Source organism: Ctenopharyngodon idella, chromosome 1 (genome assembly GCF_019924925.1).
Source record: "Ctenopharyngodon idella isolate HZGC_01 chromosome 1, HZGC01, whole genome shotgun sequence".
NCBI classification, from domain to species: domain Eukaryota; kingdom Metazoa; phylum Chordata; class Actinopteri; order Cypriniformes; family Xenocyprididae; genus Ctenopharyngodon; species Ctenopharyngodon idella.
In genome coordinates, this window is record NC_067220.1 from 29,692,294 (window position 1) to 29,706,598 (window position 14,305).

At 35.6% G+C, this 14,305-nt stretch overlaps 2 protein-coding genes across 17 annotated transcripts in view; one reads left to right on the forward strand and one right to left on the reverse strand.

Moving 5' to 3' along the window:
• LOC127513768 (OX-2 membrane glycoprotein-like) overlaps positions 1-3,975 on the forward strand; it is a 27,087-nt gene extending 23,112 nt beyond the window's left edge. For both annotated transcript variants that reach the window (XM_051895865.1, XM_051895845.1), the window contains exon 8: positions 3,434-3,975. The gene's annotated coding sequence lies outside the window, so the exon portion shown is untranslated. The remainder of the gene's footprint in view (positions 1-3,433) is intronic.
• LOC127513810 (B- and T-lymphocyte attenuator-like) overlaps positions 1-13,972 on the reverse strand; it is a 15,712-nt gene extending 1,740 nt beyond the window's left edge. For 4 of the 15 annotated variants that reach the window (XM_051895987.1, XM_051895954.1, XM_051895979.1 and 1 more), the window contains exons 1-3: positions 13,761-13,971; positions 13,505-13,568; positions 11,592-11,918 (exon numbers count right to left, since the gene is read on the reverse strand). In XM_051895987.1, the coding sequence (XP_051751947.1) occupies positions 11,592-11,918; positions 13,505-13,568; positions 13,761-13,808 (439 nt within the window). In that variant the 5' untranslated portion in view covers positions 13,809-13,971. The other 11 variants (XM_051895971.1, XM_051895930.1, XM_051895963.1 and 8 more) reach the window with 8 other exon arrangements.
• Between the last annotated feature and the right edge of the window lie 333 nt (positions 13,973-14,305).

Genomic DNA, 14,305 nt, shown 5'->3' on the forward strand with positions numbered 1-14,305 from the left:
TAAAAGTTATTATCTAAGATGGGTTAATTATTCATATGTAAATATCTCAAATATAGATATAAAAATGCTGTTATTGAAGTCTTAGAAGCAAATATTTGCCAGCATGTACTACATTATAAATAAAATAATTTTATATAATAATTCTGTGATAATTTTATATAATAATTCTGTTCTCCCAAACATCACATTTAACAATATCAGTCAGTCTATGGGGCAGATCTTAATACTTACCATTTGTGGTGCCGCTGACACTAAGCGATAGCAGCAGGAGAGAAGCGACAATGTTGAAGTTAATCTGAAAGACACAGTTGCCCATTGTTGAATGTCTCTTATCAGAAAATGTGTATTTATAAGTTAATATACAAAACTGAGAGCTGTAAATTTTGTTTGTCAGGAGTATGCGCTGTAAGCTGTTAAGTTTTATGACGTCTCTCACCATCTCTGTTTTTCTCTTTTCTTGTATTTCTTGACTTGTATCTTCACCTCCTTGGATCATAAGTGCTTTTTACCTGTGCTGTGTCTTAGCATTTCTTTTTATACTTGTTAGTTGGTTTTGTTTCTGTCTCTGTATCTATTGGTTGTTCTTCTTGGTTTGCCTTCTTTGGTCATTGACACTGTCAAACCTCATCTAGTGTGTTTGTAGTGGTTTCAGGTTGTCTGAACCTGCAGGTTGGATGAACCTTTATACTAATTTTGAAAAGAAAAAGGATGAAGAAAAAGAAAGATGATGAGCTCAAATGAACTCAGTGTCGCCTCCTTCTGGATAATGACTGAACACCAGCACAGTCAGTAAATGTAGTGTACTTGCTGTCTGTTCTGTTCAAGACGTAATGTGTTGAACCATTTTCTGGTTAACAAACCATTTTATAATTGATTAACAATATCTTTCCAAAAATGTACATTTACATTCTTTAAGACTACAAAACCTTTTTTTTTTTTTTTTTTGTATCTTGTTTTGTATTTTTTGTATCTTGTATATATAAATCATATAATGATCCAGATGGAAAACATCCTCTGTGCTCTTCCTGTCAAAAACTCAATCAAAAATGTTGATGTGACATGTTTCTAAAATTAGCTTTCAAGTAGCACATTCTACAGTAGAAAATATTGCTCAGATTATTACCTTGTTTCGCAAATGTTCATAACTAGGTGTGCAACAAGTAGGCCAAGATGGTCATTGTTATGGTGTTTGCACTCTGAAGAATCTCTTTTCTCGCTGTTTCTATATACAGCTGCATTTAAAAAGGTTTAGGGATTGTGTTAGGGACACAAAAATATCTATATTATAGTAAAATGTAACAACATATTCAAAGAGTACATATATTTATATATTTATAATAAAAATATAAAGGATTTGTGAGAATTTTTACTTTTACATTGTATATGCTGCCAATACATCCATATTGTAAATTTTAGCATATATGCATACATAAAAGAATTAATTTGTAAACATTGTGTATGAAAATCTATACTAATGAAATGATAATATGTATGTGTAAAGTATAGCAAAATATCTAGTGCAACCAAAGCCAAATGAAAATGTGCAGGGCTCCGTTTAAGTACAGAACCACAGGAAGTCTAAGGAGTTACCACTTCCTGTATCTTGCAAAAAACCCTTCTAAACTCACCTTATATACCATGACTGATGGTTTTTTAGTTACCATTGGAAACAGGAAAACATTATTGTTTAATGGCACCATATCATAGATCACTTCAATATAGTGCATATACAAATAAATATGTTCACTTGGTGTGACAAACCACTTAAAGCCAATTGTGAATCGTCATTTACCACCCATTATACTTTCATAATGAGTAAAATATAGAGCTTTCGCCAGACCGCCTTCCGTATTCAAGTTACGAAGAAAGTGTAAACTGGCGTCACGTCAGTTAAGTTTTTTCTGTAAGTTGAATAGGGAAGGTGTAGGACGCAGTGTAAGCATTTTGAACTGCAAGAATTTTACACTTTCTTTGTAAGATATTTTACTTTTATAATTTTTTTTACACAAACGCATCGCCTCGCTTCAGAAGGCCTTTATTACTGTAAAATAACGGAAAAAGTACTGGCAGTTCATTACCAGGACATTATCCAGTAATTTTACGGACATTTCCGTTAACCCTACAACACAACTCAATGAAGTGAAAATTCTAAATACAGGTAAAACACTTGTAAAAAATAAATACGGAAATTTCCTTTAAATTAATACAGTACAGATTTGGACGTTGAGCTGAACATATGAATCGGAAAGGCAGCAGTAGCAATGGCTTGCCTGGCAAAAGGGATCTGGGATAACTCCATGTAAACAATCAACACTAAGATTACTTAACACACTGCTCTTCAGCAGCAAAACATGGACCCAATATTTTTTCCAAGAACCCAGATTCAATGTCTTCCATCTACGAAATCTAAGAAATATTTTGGGCATCTCCTGGCAGGACAACTTTCCAAAAAAAAAAAAAGTTCTCGCAATGGCAGGAATACCTAGTATGCTTTGCTCACCGAGAGATGTTTGCCCTTGGCTCGGTCATGTCAGCCACATGAGCAACGGTCAAATGCCCAAAGACCTGCTGTTCGGCAAACTTGCAACTGGCTCCAGGCCAGTAGGTAGGCTTGTATTCCGCTACAAAGATGTGTGTAAACAAGACCTAAAGGCATGCAACATCAATCTGGACAACTTGGAAGATGCAGCCAAAGATTGTGATAGATGGAGGCCTGCCGTCAAGCTAGGCATCGAAATTAGTGAAAAGAGTAGAGAGCACCAGAGGGAAGAGAGGAGAGAGTGCAGACGACAGAGAACAGACCCAACATCCACAGAGACAGGCATGATCTGCACTTGCATGTCTTTTTGCTCTACTGTCACAGCAGGCGCTGTAACTTAACAAATGTCTAGAGACCCCAAGGAGCAGATTTCATTGTCTTTCAAGACAGAAGGATGCAAATAATAATTTAGTAAAGCTTTTTGCTTAGCAAAACTAATCAGTCATAGACCTAAAAGAGACCTAAATATATAAGCAGACTTGTAATATCTGGAACTTTCTAAAAAGTCAAATCATGAGTTACATATAATTCACACTTATATATAATTAAATAAAGGTTATGCGTATTTGGTGTGCTTTCCGAGGGGAGGGCTCTGAGCTCGATATTTGACCAAACCCAAAGAACTCCCCCATCCCAGGTTGGGATAGGAATAGTTAGAAGTGATGGAGTGGTGGAGGGATGTTGGAAAACTGTCATAGAACAGAGGCAAGTTTGCTGTATATAGTCCTTTTATCTCGTTAATTGAGATTAACTGAATGTGCTCCTCCTGTGATAATTAGGTTAATTATCTGAACATGCTCCTCCTGAAATTTGTTAATAAAACATCATTAATGTTTCATGATGTAATGTTGTTATATTTTGGTGTTTCTGTTGTTCCTTTTCTTCCTTTCGTAGGATTGGTCCTGTGCGTAATGAGTGGCTGTTGGTGGATGGACCAGAGAAGAGACCCAGACTATAAATGCACCCAGAATTCCTCTGGAGGGAGCTCTGCCTCTTTGATTGCTTCCAAATTAAGTGACTTTTGTTGTAGTGTGACAGATTGTTGTGATTTCTGTGATCTCTTCCTCGTGTTTGACAGAGTGCTGATAGCCACCTTTGATATAATTTTGTATGTAACATCAACTTCCTCTTTACGCTGTTTGCGATTTCTTAATTATTCTGAGGGAAGCCATAGGGGGTGAAAAAAAAGAGCAAAAGCAAAGAAAACAAACAAGAGAAAAAGAAAAGAAAATAACATGAACAACTTTTTGGCCTTTGGTGCCAAGTTACTGTCTTGATGTTTGGATGTGAAGAAGTACACTTCATAGCTTTCAACACTTAGCCCACCCGCATCATTCTAAAATGAGTGTGTCCTATTCCCCTTCATCTTCACACTTCCAAGTCTTTGATGTGTTTGAAATAAGTTCTTTGGAATAATAAAGCAAACATGCACTTTAGTCAAGCTGTGTGACCTTGTCGGTCACATGATACTGTTTTGTTTGCATTGTTTTCTGAAAGACAAACATGAGGTGATTTTCAGTGAGTATGCACTGTGTTTTCATCCTCCCACTCATAAAGGAAATTAAAAAAAAAAAAAAACCACAGTTACTTCACCTGGTCTATGGTGACGTTCAATGGTTTTTTACAGGCTTTTTAAAAGAAATTGCATGCAAAAGGTAGTTGTACATGTTATTTTTTCCTTAAAAATATTGTTATAAATCTTTACACTTTTCTCTTTCTGGATCTCCAAAAGCATAATCTGTCCAGCACACAACGCTGAGGCCAACTGGACCATTTAACATGCTATACATGTTGGGCAAAGATGAGCTATAATCGCATGAACTAGATCTGCAAAAATCAGTCTGGAACAATATTTTTAGTAGGACTAAAGGCCTAAACTAAATGGAGAGCATATTTTTAAATGTAACTCACTTCCATTTATAGCAAATAGCAAATAGACTTTGTGTTGTGTAATTCATACATTTTTATTATTATTCAAAAAAAAAGTAAATAAATGTTGTGTGCAAGTAGTGGAAAATTTGATTCATCTCACTAAATCAATTCTTTTGAATCTGTTCACCAAAAAGATCAGAGGTGTAAAGAGTACCTGAAAACCATACTTGAGTAAAAGTACAGATACCTTACAGCGAAAATGACTCCATTACAAGCTCAAAGATGCACTAGTCTTCAACACCTAAGAGACATGCCAGTGAAAATAGGAAACAGTTGATTTGTAAGATGAGAAATCATGTTTATTTTCTAAAATCAAAATAAAACGGAACATCTCAGAATTTCAATAAATCAAGGTCGACACAACAGCCTCTTAAACGTCTGCAATCAAGTCTCAGTAATGTTCAAGGGCACAAAAAAGCCACAAGAAAACCAATATCCTTAAAAAAGGTCTCATTAATATAGAGGATAAATAAAATAGTGTTAAGTAAAATTAAATAGTCCAAGTCTACTTGCACTGGATGTGCTGGTTGCAGTCATAACCTCATCTCCTAAATCAAACAGCTGTGATTCAGCAACTACCTGCTAACGCACTTGCATTCATGTAGAGTAGCCTTGCTGACAAGTTTGGGTGAATAAAGTCTCAAAACGAACAATATGTAGTACCTTCAATGCCCTCAGATGGCGATATAGCTTCTTTATAGCAGAAACAAACTGCTGCAGAAAACGTTAGGTGCCATGCAAAATGTAACTAGTAACTGCATTACTCATTACTAATGTATTGGAGTAAAAAGTACATTTACTTATTCAAAAATGTAAAGTAGAGAGTAAAAGTTGCTAATGTATTTGATAGTAAAACTACACAGTAGCCAAAAAAGTACTTAAGTACAGTAACTAATTACATTTACTCAAATACTTTACACCACTGAAAAAGATTCAGTCAGATTGGTTCACTGACATTTTCTGCAGGTTATATCCTCATATTGCCACTAGGGACAACTTTCTCAACTCTCTTTTGTCACCCTATTACATATACTGATAGATTTGCTGCAAGTCTTTCTATAAAATGCAAAATCCTCCCCTTTACCCCAGAAACATTTTCAAAATGATGGGTCTGCAGTAGCAATTTTTGATACTTTGAGTTTTAGACTAGACTGTCAGTTTGTTTTAAAAGTAGTTTCATGCATTCTCAATTCTCTTTTACCTGTTATTTTGAAAAGCAGAAGAGAGACAAGCAAACATAAATCTTCACTGGTGAAAGGTTATCAGGACAATCCTAGTCATGTGAAATAAAACCTGTTACATGGAACTGAGAAATGATTTCTGCTTTCTAATGGACCATTGCTAAAAGAACTATAAAGGTAGTGGCTCCAAAAAGTATAAACTAATGCATTATAGATGTATTATGTCATTGGAATATGTACTAAAAAAATACAAGGTACATTTATTTTGCAAATTTTTTGTGCAAAACCTGACCTGCGTTTTTGTGCCACACAGGCTTATTGATGCTTATCGATGCCGTTTAAGTAGGCTACTATAAGCTGGCTTTGGCCACGCCTTACTGACTCAGACCGAAACGAGAACAAACGCGACTTGCCACGTGAATACAGTAAACAAACTTTCCTAGCAACGACACAGCACTAAAATCAAACTACTAGTGATGTGACGTTTGACACCGAGGCTTCGAAGCTTGTATCAAAAAAACGAAACATCTCACAGTGAAGCACTGTATCGGAGCTTGATTCGTTTTGCCATAACCACGTGACTGCTTCGTATTCTGATTCACATAACGTGAACCCTTGCGCAGACGTGGTGTCATTTGCTTTTCAGCAAAAGAATGTCATAATATGAATAAATATTTACATGTGTTCAGTTTGTATGTATACTCAGTTCATACTTCATTCTATGACAATAATTTATTTTTATAATAGCCTATATGCCCAAGCTTGCCTATTTTTCCCCCCAAAATGTATTCAGACTCATTTATTCAAATTGTGCAAGTAAAATGACACGTGAAAGACTTTTTTTTTATGTATAATAATAATTTACATTGTTTTATACGCTTTTCATAGCACAAACTGATATATTACCTGAAACAGTCCAAAAATAGCTGGGTCGTCTAGGACGCAAAGGCAGTTTTTTCCACCTTTTGGCCACAAGATGTCGTTAGTGTGCACCGTGTTGAAAAGCTTCGAGTAATTAACCTTTTTACGATACACTTGAGGGGAAAGCCTCGGTGCTTCGCAAAGCTTCATTTCGCCATCACTACAAACTACAAATAACACAAAAACACTTACAGTATGTAGATCCCCCTGTTGCTTGGCTGCTTCTCTCTAATAAATGCGAAATTACAACTGTTTAAGTACTATAAGCTGGCTTTGGCCACGCCTTACTGACTCAGAGCGAAACGAGAACAAACGCGACTTGCTACGTGAATACAGCAAACAAACTTTCCTAGCAACGACACAGCACTAAAATCAAACTACAAATAACACAAAAAACACTTACAGTATGTAGATCCTCCTGTTGCTTGGCTGCTTCTCTCTCTCACTATGGGAAGAAGGCAGGCCGGTGGAGGCAGTGTTATACTCTGGGCAAGGAAACCTTGGGTCCTGGCATTCATGTGGATTTTACCTTGACACTTAATTGTTGCAGACCATGTATATACCTTTAAATGGCATTGGTATTCCCTGATGGTGGTGGCCACTTTCCGAAGGGTAATGCACCCTGCTAAACAGTAAAAATTGTACATGACATAGAGTTGCTGCCCTGGCCTCTAAATTCCTCAAATCTCAAATACAATCCATTGAGGCCTCAACTTTAAACAGGATTTAAAGGGTTAGTTCTCCCAAAAATGAAAATTCTGCCATTAATTACTCACCCTCATGTCGTTATACACCCGTAAGACCTTCATTCATCTTCGGAACACAAGTTAAGATATTTTTAATAAAATCCGATGGCTCAGTGAGGCCTCCATTGACAGAAAGATAATTAACACTTCCAGATGCCCAGAAAGCTACTTAAGACATATTTAAAACAGTTCATGTGACTACAGTGGTTCAACCTTAACGTTATGAAGTGACGGAAATACTTTTTGTTCGCCAAAAAAACGAAATAACGACTTTATTCAACAATATCTAGTGATGGGCGATTTCAAAACACTACTTCATGAAGCTTTGAAGCTTTACGAATCTTTTGTTTCAAATCAGTGGTTCGGAGCGTGTATCAAACTGCCAGTCACGTGATTTCAGTAAACGAGGCTTCATTACGTCAGAAGTGTTTCGAAACATTTCGAAATTTCAATGGTTCATGTGACTTTGGCAGTTTGATTCATGCTCCGAACCACTGATTTGAAACAAAAGATTCGTAAAGCTTTAAAGCTTAATGAAGCAGCGTTTTAAAATCGCCCATCACTAGATATTGTTGAATAAAGTCGTTATTTTGTTTTTTTGGTGAGTATTTTATATAAAAAGTATTCTCGTCGCTTCATAACATTAAGGTTGAACCACTGTAGTCACATGAACTGTTTTAAATATGTTTTTACAGCTTTCTGGGCATCTGAAAGTGTTAATTATCTTGCTGGCAATGGAGGCCTCACTGAGCTATCGGTTTTCATCAAAAATATCTTAATTTGTGTTCTGAAGATGAACGAAGGACTTATGGGTGTGGAACGACATGAGGGTGTTTGTATATGTTAATACTGTGAACTCCACCTGTGGTTACTCTGCTAGGTGAGCTTATTTTCATACATCCGCTAAAAACCACCTTGAAAACAATTAAAAGGTGTTGCAGAAAAGTGACGAAAACCTCATAGCATAATTTTCCACAGATACCACTTGGTTTGATATTTGTATCTAATACAATGACAATTTTGAATTAAATGTCTTTTCTTGAGGTTGTATGATGAATTTATGCTATCAACATTCATTAATGATGGTTTCTTTAATTACTTTTAATGATTATACCAGTTTATTTACCGAAAAGTGATTCACAGACAACAATCTACAGCAAGCATATTCACATTTATTCCATACTTTTTTTACTTAAAAATATCTTGGAGCACAGGACCCCCTATGAGAGGAGAGTCTTGCTCATACATTCTGAAACTGTACTTCTAGTACATATTCCATGAGAAACAGTTCTCTAACTGACTCATGTCAAGGTAAATACAGTGTTGAGATTAAATAAGGAAATATTTTATGGAAGTCCCCTTTAAAGGAATGAGTCACAGTCTTAGGTGAAAGACACACCAACACAACGAGAACAGCAGAAAACTTATTTACACACTTGCAAATAAGCTTTGAGCTTGATGAGGAAAAAACAATTGGATTAACTGACTCATTCACACACACTCAGCATGTACTGTATAAGTAGAAGGGAGTACGTTACTCATTGATACATTAACAGTAGGAAGTCAAATATACTGTTCTTCATTGTGGGTGTACAGTATAAATAGAAGAGAGTATGTATAAATAGAAGAGAGTATGTATCTCATTGACCTTTAGTGAATTTAAAAAAGGTGGTTGTATGTACTACTCTTCATTGTGGGTGGTGAAGAATCCCACCATCATATCTGGTAAGTTGCATTCTCCCCCCTGCTCATACAGGAAATGTGTTTGCATGCTTTTGCTCTTGTGGGCTTTTCAGTTTGTACTCTGCGTAGAAACTCTACAAATTGCAACTTAGATGCTGAAAAAGACACATACTGATAGTGTCTGGTGGTCTTACAGAAAGATTGTTTTAAAAAAATCATAACATCTTTACAATACATTTATGAGTAGAAAAAAATAATTTAGCAACAACATTCTATTTCTAAATCAATAAAGTGAAGTGAAACATTCCAAACTATACTTTAAAAGCCCGTTCACACCAAGGACGATAACTGTAACTATAAAGTTTTAATAATAGTTCTAATTCTATGAGAATAGGAATGTTCACACCACAACTATAACAATAATGACACAAAGGAACAATACTGTTGGAATTACTTTCAGAACATTTTTTCCTCGGGTAATAAACAATAAAAACATTGACAGCCAATCAGAATCCACCTGACTTAATGAGCTTGAGCATTTAAACCAGCAGACGACAAAACTAAATAATCATAAACAGAGCGTTATTGTCTGTTAGTGTGGACACTACTACATTTATTGTTATAGTTAACTTTAGATAACATTCTTGGTGTGAAAAGGCCTTTACCATTTAATCTATCAGTAATCTATGGTATATAGGTTTGCAGAAAAAAAAAACTGAATTATTATCATCATCGTTTAAGGCCTTTAAACACCAACCTGAACACGAGATTTGTCTGTTCAGTCAAATTCATAAAAAAAAATGGCAGATGAACTGAAATGAAAATTCACTTTTCTGACTTCTCAGTTACTTTTCGTTTCTGACACACTTGTCACAGAGAAGAACGGAAGTCAAGCAGTATTTAATTTTCTTTTTTTCCCCTTCTTTTTTAGCAACTCAGATTTTTGTATTTGCTGTGGTGTTTATCACACAACACCAAGTCATAGTTTTATGTAACAGCAGCGACTCTGGGCATGTGACCAAAAGAGCAAATCCAGACACATCATTTAAATTAAATTTTCATACCGAATATTTGTCTTGGTGTGAACAGGCCTTTAGTCATTTGGCAGCTGTATATGAACCACATGGAAATAAAACATGAAATGTTTTCAAATATAAGTTCCAAAAAAACTTCTTACATTTAATAAAATAGCACCTTAAAAGGAACATCCATTGCAGAAGCCATTGTCATTAATTGTGTTAATTTCCTGCCAGGCGCAACAACTCTCCACAATATATATATGTACATATATATATATATATATATATATATACATATATATATATATATATATATATATATATATATATATATATATATATATATATATATATATATATATACATATATATATACTTATATTTTTAGGGCAGATAAGGGAGCTGTTAAATTGTTTTTTAAGGTGAGAATACTGTTCTGTTAATGTGTGCCAGACCTTTAAAATACCAGCAGCCAGTTGCCATCAAACAATTCAGAAATAGAGGTGTCCAAAAACCCACATTCTTGGTCCTCATACATTATAATTATTTCTTAATACAGCACATGAGTGACCATTTTTCATCGGTCATTTCTCAGTATTCTGTTTTTTAAAGTGTCTATAAGTAAATGAATAATTGAATCACCGGAACCGGATTGCAGCATATTCTGAAGGTTCTGGTTCTTGTCGTGCTGTTCTTCTCGGCCCTCTTGAAATAGCCTGGTGATTCAAAGAAGCGTATACAAGAACATTCTCTTCTCCTCTTTCTGTGCCAACAGTGTTGTGTCTACCATCTGAAACTCTTCCAGCTGATGGTGCTCCTCTGACAGGTGGAGTTTCACAAACACGATATAAAGCAGAGGTTGGCTGGTCTGAGGGGGGACGGGTGTTGTGATGGGGATGAGAAGGAGGAGGAGGAGGAGGAGGAGGCAGGTCACTGCTTTGTGTTTCCATGTACTGTGGAAGTAAAAACAGGGCATTTAAAAAAAATTCAGTGGATTCAAGAAACAATTCTACATTCCAAAATGAAAACAAATGATACCTGATTTTTATTTGCCTTATCTTTTCTTGTGGATTTTGTCCCTGTGGAAAAATTCACAGAATCATTTAACAGACACAGAAACTAATTGATTTTTTTTTATTTTTTTTATTGTAACATAAAGTCCAGATTTTATTACAAATTTCCAAACCACTTACCTTGGCATCTGATGAAAAGTAATGATACAGTCATAACTATGAACACCAGCCCTGCAATTCCAGTGCAGATGTACACATATGGCCAAAGCCACTGCTGATCATCAGTTGGAACTGTATTCTGATCATCTAATACTGTAGACATTGAACGAAAGCATATTAAAGACGTGCACTTTAATGCAGTTTGACTTTTGAAAACCTATTGACAGTTATCATCATGATGTAATGGTCATTCCTTACTTGTGTTGCTTTGATTGTGTGAAACCTGATCCTCCTTATTATCTAGAGAAAATATAAAATACCTTTTTATTATATTTTTATTCAACAAAATGTCTGAATGCTTACATGCTGCCAGTGAAATAAAAGATAATGTCACTTACATGTCACAGTGACATTAATAGCATGGCCTACAGACATCTCGCCTTCTTTACATCTGTATAAACCTGCATCCTCCATTGAGATGTTCAGGAAAATCATGAAAACCATCCATTCATGCTCTGTTGTTTTCTTCAACTCAGTTTTTATGTAATCTGAGTGATTTAAAGCTTTACAGTCATTTCCAATGATTTTGCACCATGAGACTCTCGGGCTCCTGTGACATCCAGTTAGATTCACAGTACAGTTTATCTTCAACACTGTCATAACACGAGCTTTAAACACTGTGTTTCGTGGCACTTTTATCACTGGATTACAATGCTGCTCAGACCCTAAAAGAATAAAGGAAACAGGAAAAAATTGTAGACCAAGAAAAGCCTTAGTATGTCTAATTTCAGCATAGACATTAACCATTAAAACACACCATATAAGACCATTACTGTAATTTTCACATTCTAATTTTCAATCCTAAAAAAGTAAAGTTAAACCTTCTCAGTATTTTCCCCCGATATTAAAGGTTGGGTAGGCAATGTTTTTCATAAACACTTTTTGTTATACTGGTTGCTCAAATCAAAAAAGACATTACACATCATCAGTTCCATGAGGCTATGCCGAATTGTAGACAGACAGCCACTGAGTGCCAAAAACAAGCCACCTTTTACAGTTCCTCCAGAACCAAAACAGCGAGTTTATGCTGAGCTCAAGTCATGTTGTGACTGTAATTATGAGATGGCAACCCGTGACATTCTGCCGGAGCTGTTCACATCCTCAGGCTTATACATTTCTATGGCAACACTATCAATGCCAAAATGATTCTGCAGCAGTCAGGTAGTACAAGACAGCGCTCTTTAAGTTGTTTATATTCATTATTATTGTAATGTGCTTTGAGACATTAGGTAATTTAATGCCATCTCTCTTGATGCTTTGAAGACTTATTATTGGAATCTTATTATTTTAAAGCTTGCTTGCTATTGCTAGCTTCTCTGAAATCGACTACCCTACCTTTGATGGAAGTATATCCACTATTCTGTAACCAGACACCCCCACCCCAATCCCTAAGTGTAATGCAGCGCATGAGCTTTATTTTTTGTTTAAGAATTGGATGGAGACTTTATTTGGTTCCTTACATCTCTCTGTTAATATTGGCATAAAGACTAAGTCAAAGGACTTTCAGTTAAATTATTTTGTCTAAGATGGGTTAATGATTCAGATATAGGTATCTGGGTATCGAAAATCTAAATTAACAAAAATTCTAGTTCTCTATTTCTACTCTTGTTCTCTACTTTTCAAGTCCTTTAAGTGAATATTTACCAGCTACGTAATATAATATTACCTTAGAATTATGATAATAATTCTCAAAATTATTATTAAAATTATTATAAACTGCATGACAGACACTGACTAAAACAGGGAATAACCAGATTACAGTACGTCACTTCTCAAACATTCAACATGTTGATTTGGCGAAAATAAGCACCGTCCAACAGCAACAGATGCCGGCAGGGGTAACACACTGATCCGACAAAATCCTTCTGTTTCTGTTGGTTGGCGTCTGTCGGTGCAGTGTGAATTGGACTTAAAAAGCGTTAATTTGTCTATAAAATTAAAAAATAAAGTATGAAATTTTAATAAATGGCATTGTTTGTCTCATAAAAGCTGAACCAAGATATATCAAACAAGACATTATATGTGTGACAGTAAATGTTATTGAGGGGGGGAAAACAGCTACTGTAGTTGTCAGGTCAAATATTTGTCAGGTGTAAGGTTATGCAACTGCTTTCTACTCATAAAACCATACACATACCACAAATGTTGCCATAGACATACCACATTGTTAGCTAGAAATCACATTTAACAATATATTACTGACTGAAATCAGTTAGTAATAGGGCATCAAAGAGCAGATCGTGATACTTACCATTTGTGGTGCCGCTGACACTAAGCGATAGCAGCAGGAGAGAAATAGTAAGGTTACAGATGATCTGGAAGCAACAGTAGCCCATGATTAAAGGTTTTTATCAGACAACATGTGTTTAAAAACTAATTTCCAAAATGAGAGCTCTGCACATTGTTTGTCCTGAGTGTGTGTGTGTGTGAGAATGTGTGTATTGGAAAGACCAAGAGTGAAGTGGAAGTATGCTGTAAGCTGTAAGTTCCTCTATGACGTCTCTCACCATCTCTGTTTCTTTTTTCTTAACTTGTATCGTCCCTCCTTGGATCATAAGTGCTTTTCACCTGTGTTGGTTCTCAGCATTTCTTTGTATTTGTTTAGTTGGTTTTGTGTCTGTCTCTGTATCTTGGTTGTTCTTGGTTTGCCTTCTTTGGTCGTTGACAGTGTCGACTCTCATCTAGTGTGTTTGTAGTGGTTTCAGGTTGTGTGAACCTTGTCCAGGTTGGTTGAACCTTCATGCAAATGTTGAAGAGGAAAAGAAACAAGAAACAGAAAGACATTGTTCAAATGAACTCATTGACACCTCCTTGTGGATAATGACTGAACACCAGCACAAACTAGGTCTACTTGCTTACTATCTACTCTTTCCAATGAGGTCTAAATACATGCATAAAGCTATTTGTTAGCATTCCCATTTATTTTAATGGCAGTTGTTTGACTGATTGAGGAGTCCTTAGAATTAGAAATCTGCTATCTTTGCTCATGGGTGCTTGGAAATTTAGCAAGTATAGTACGAAATATTTCTAGTGTCCTCCAATAAAACAAAAG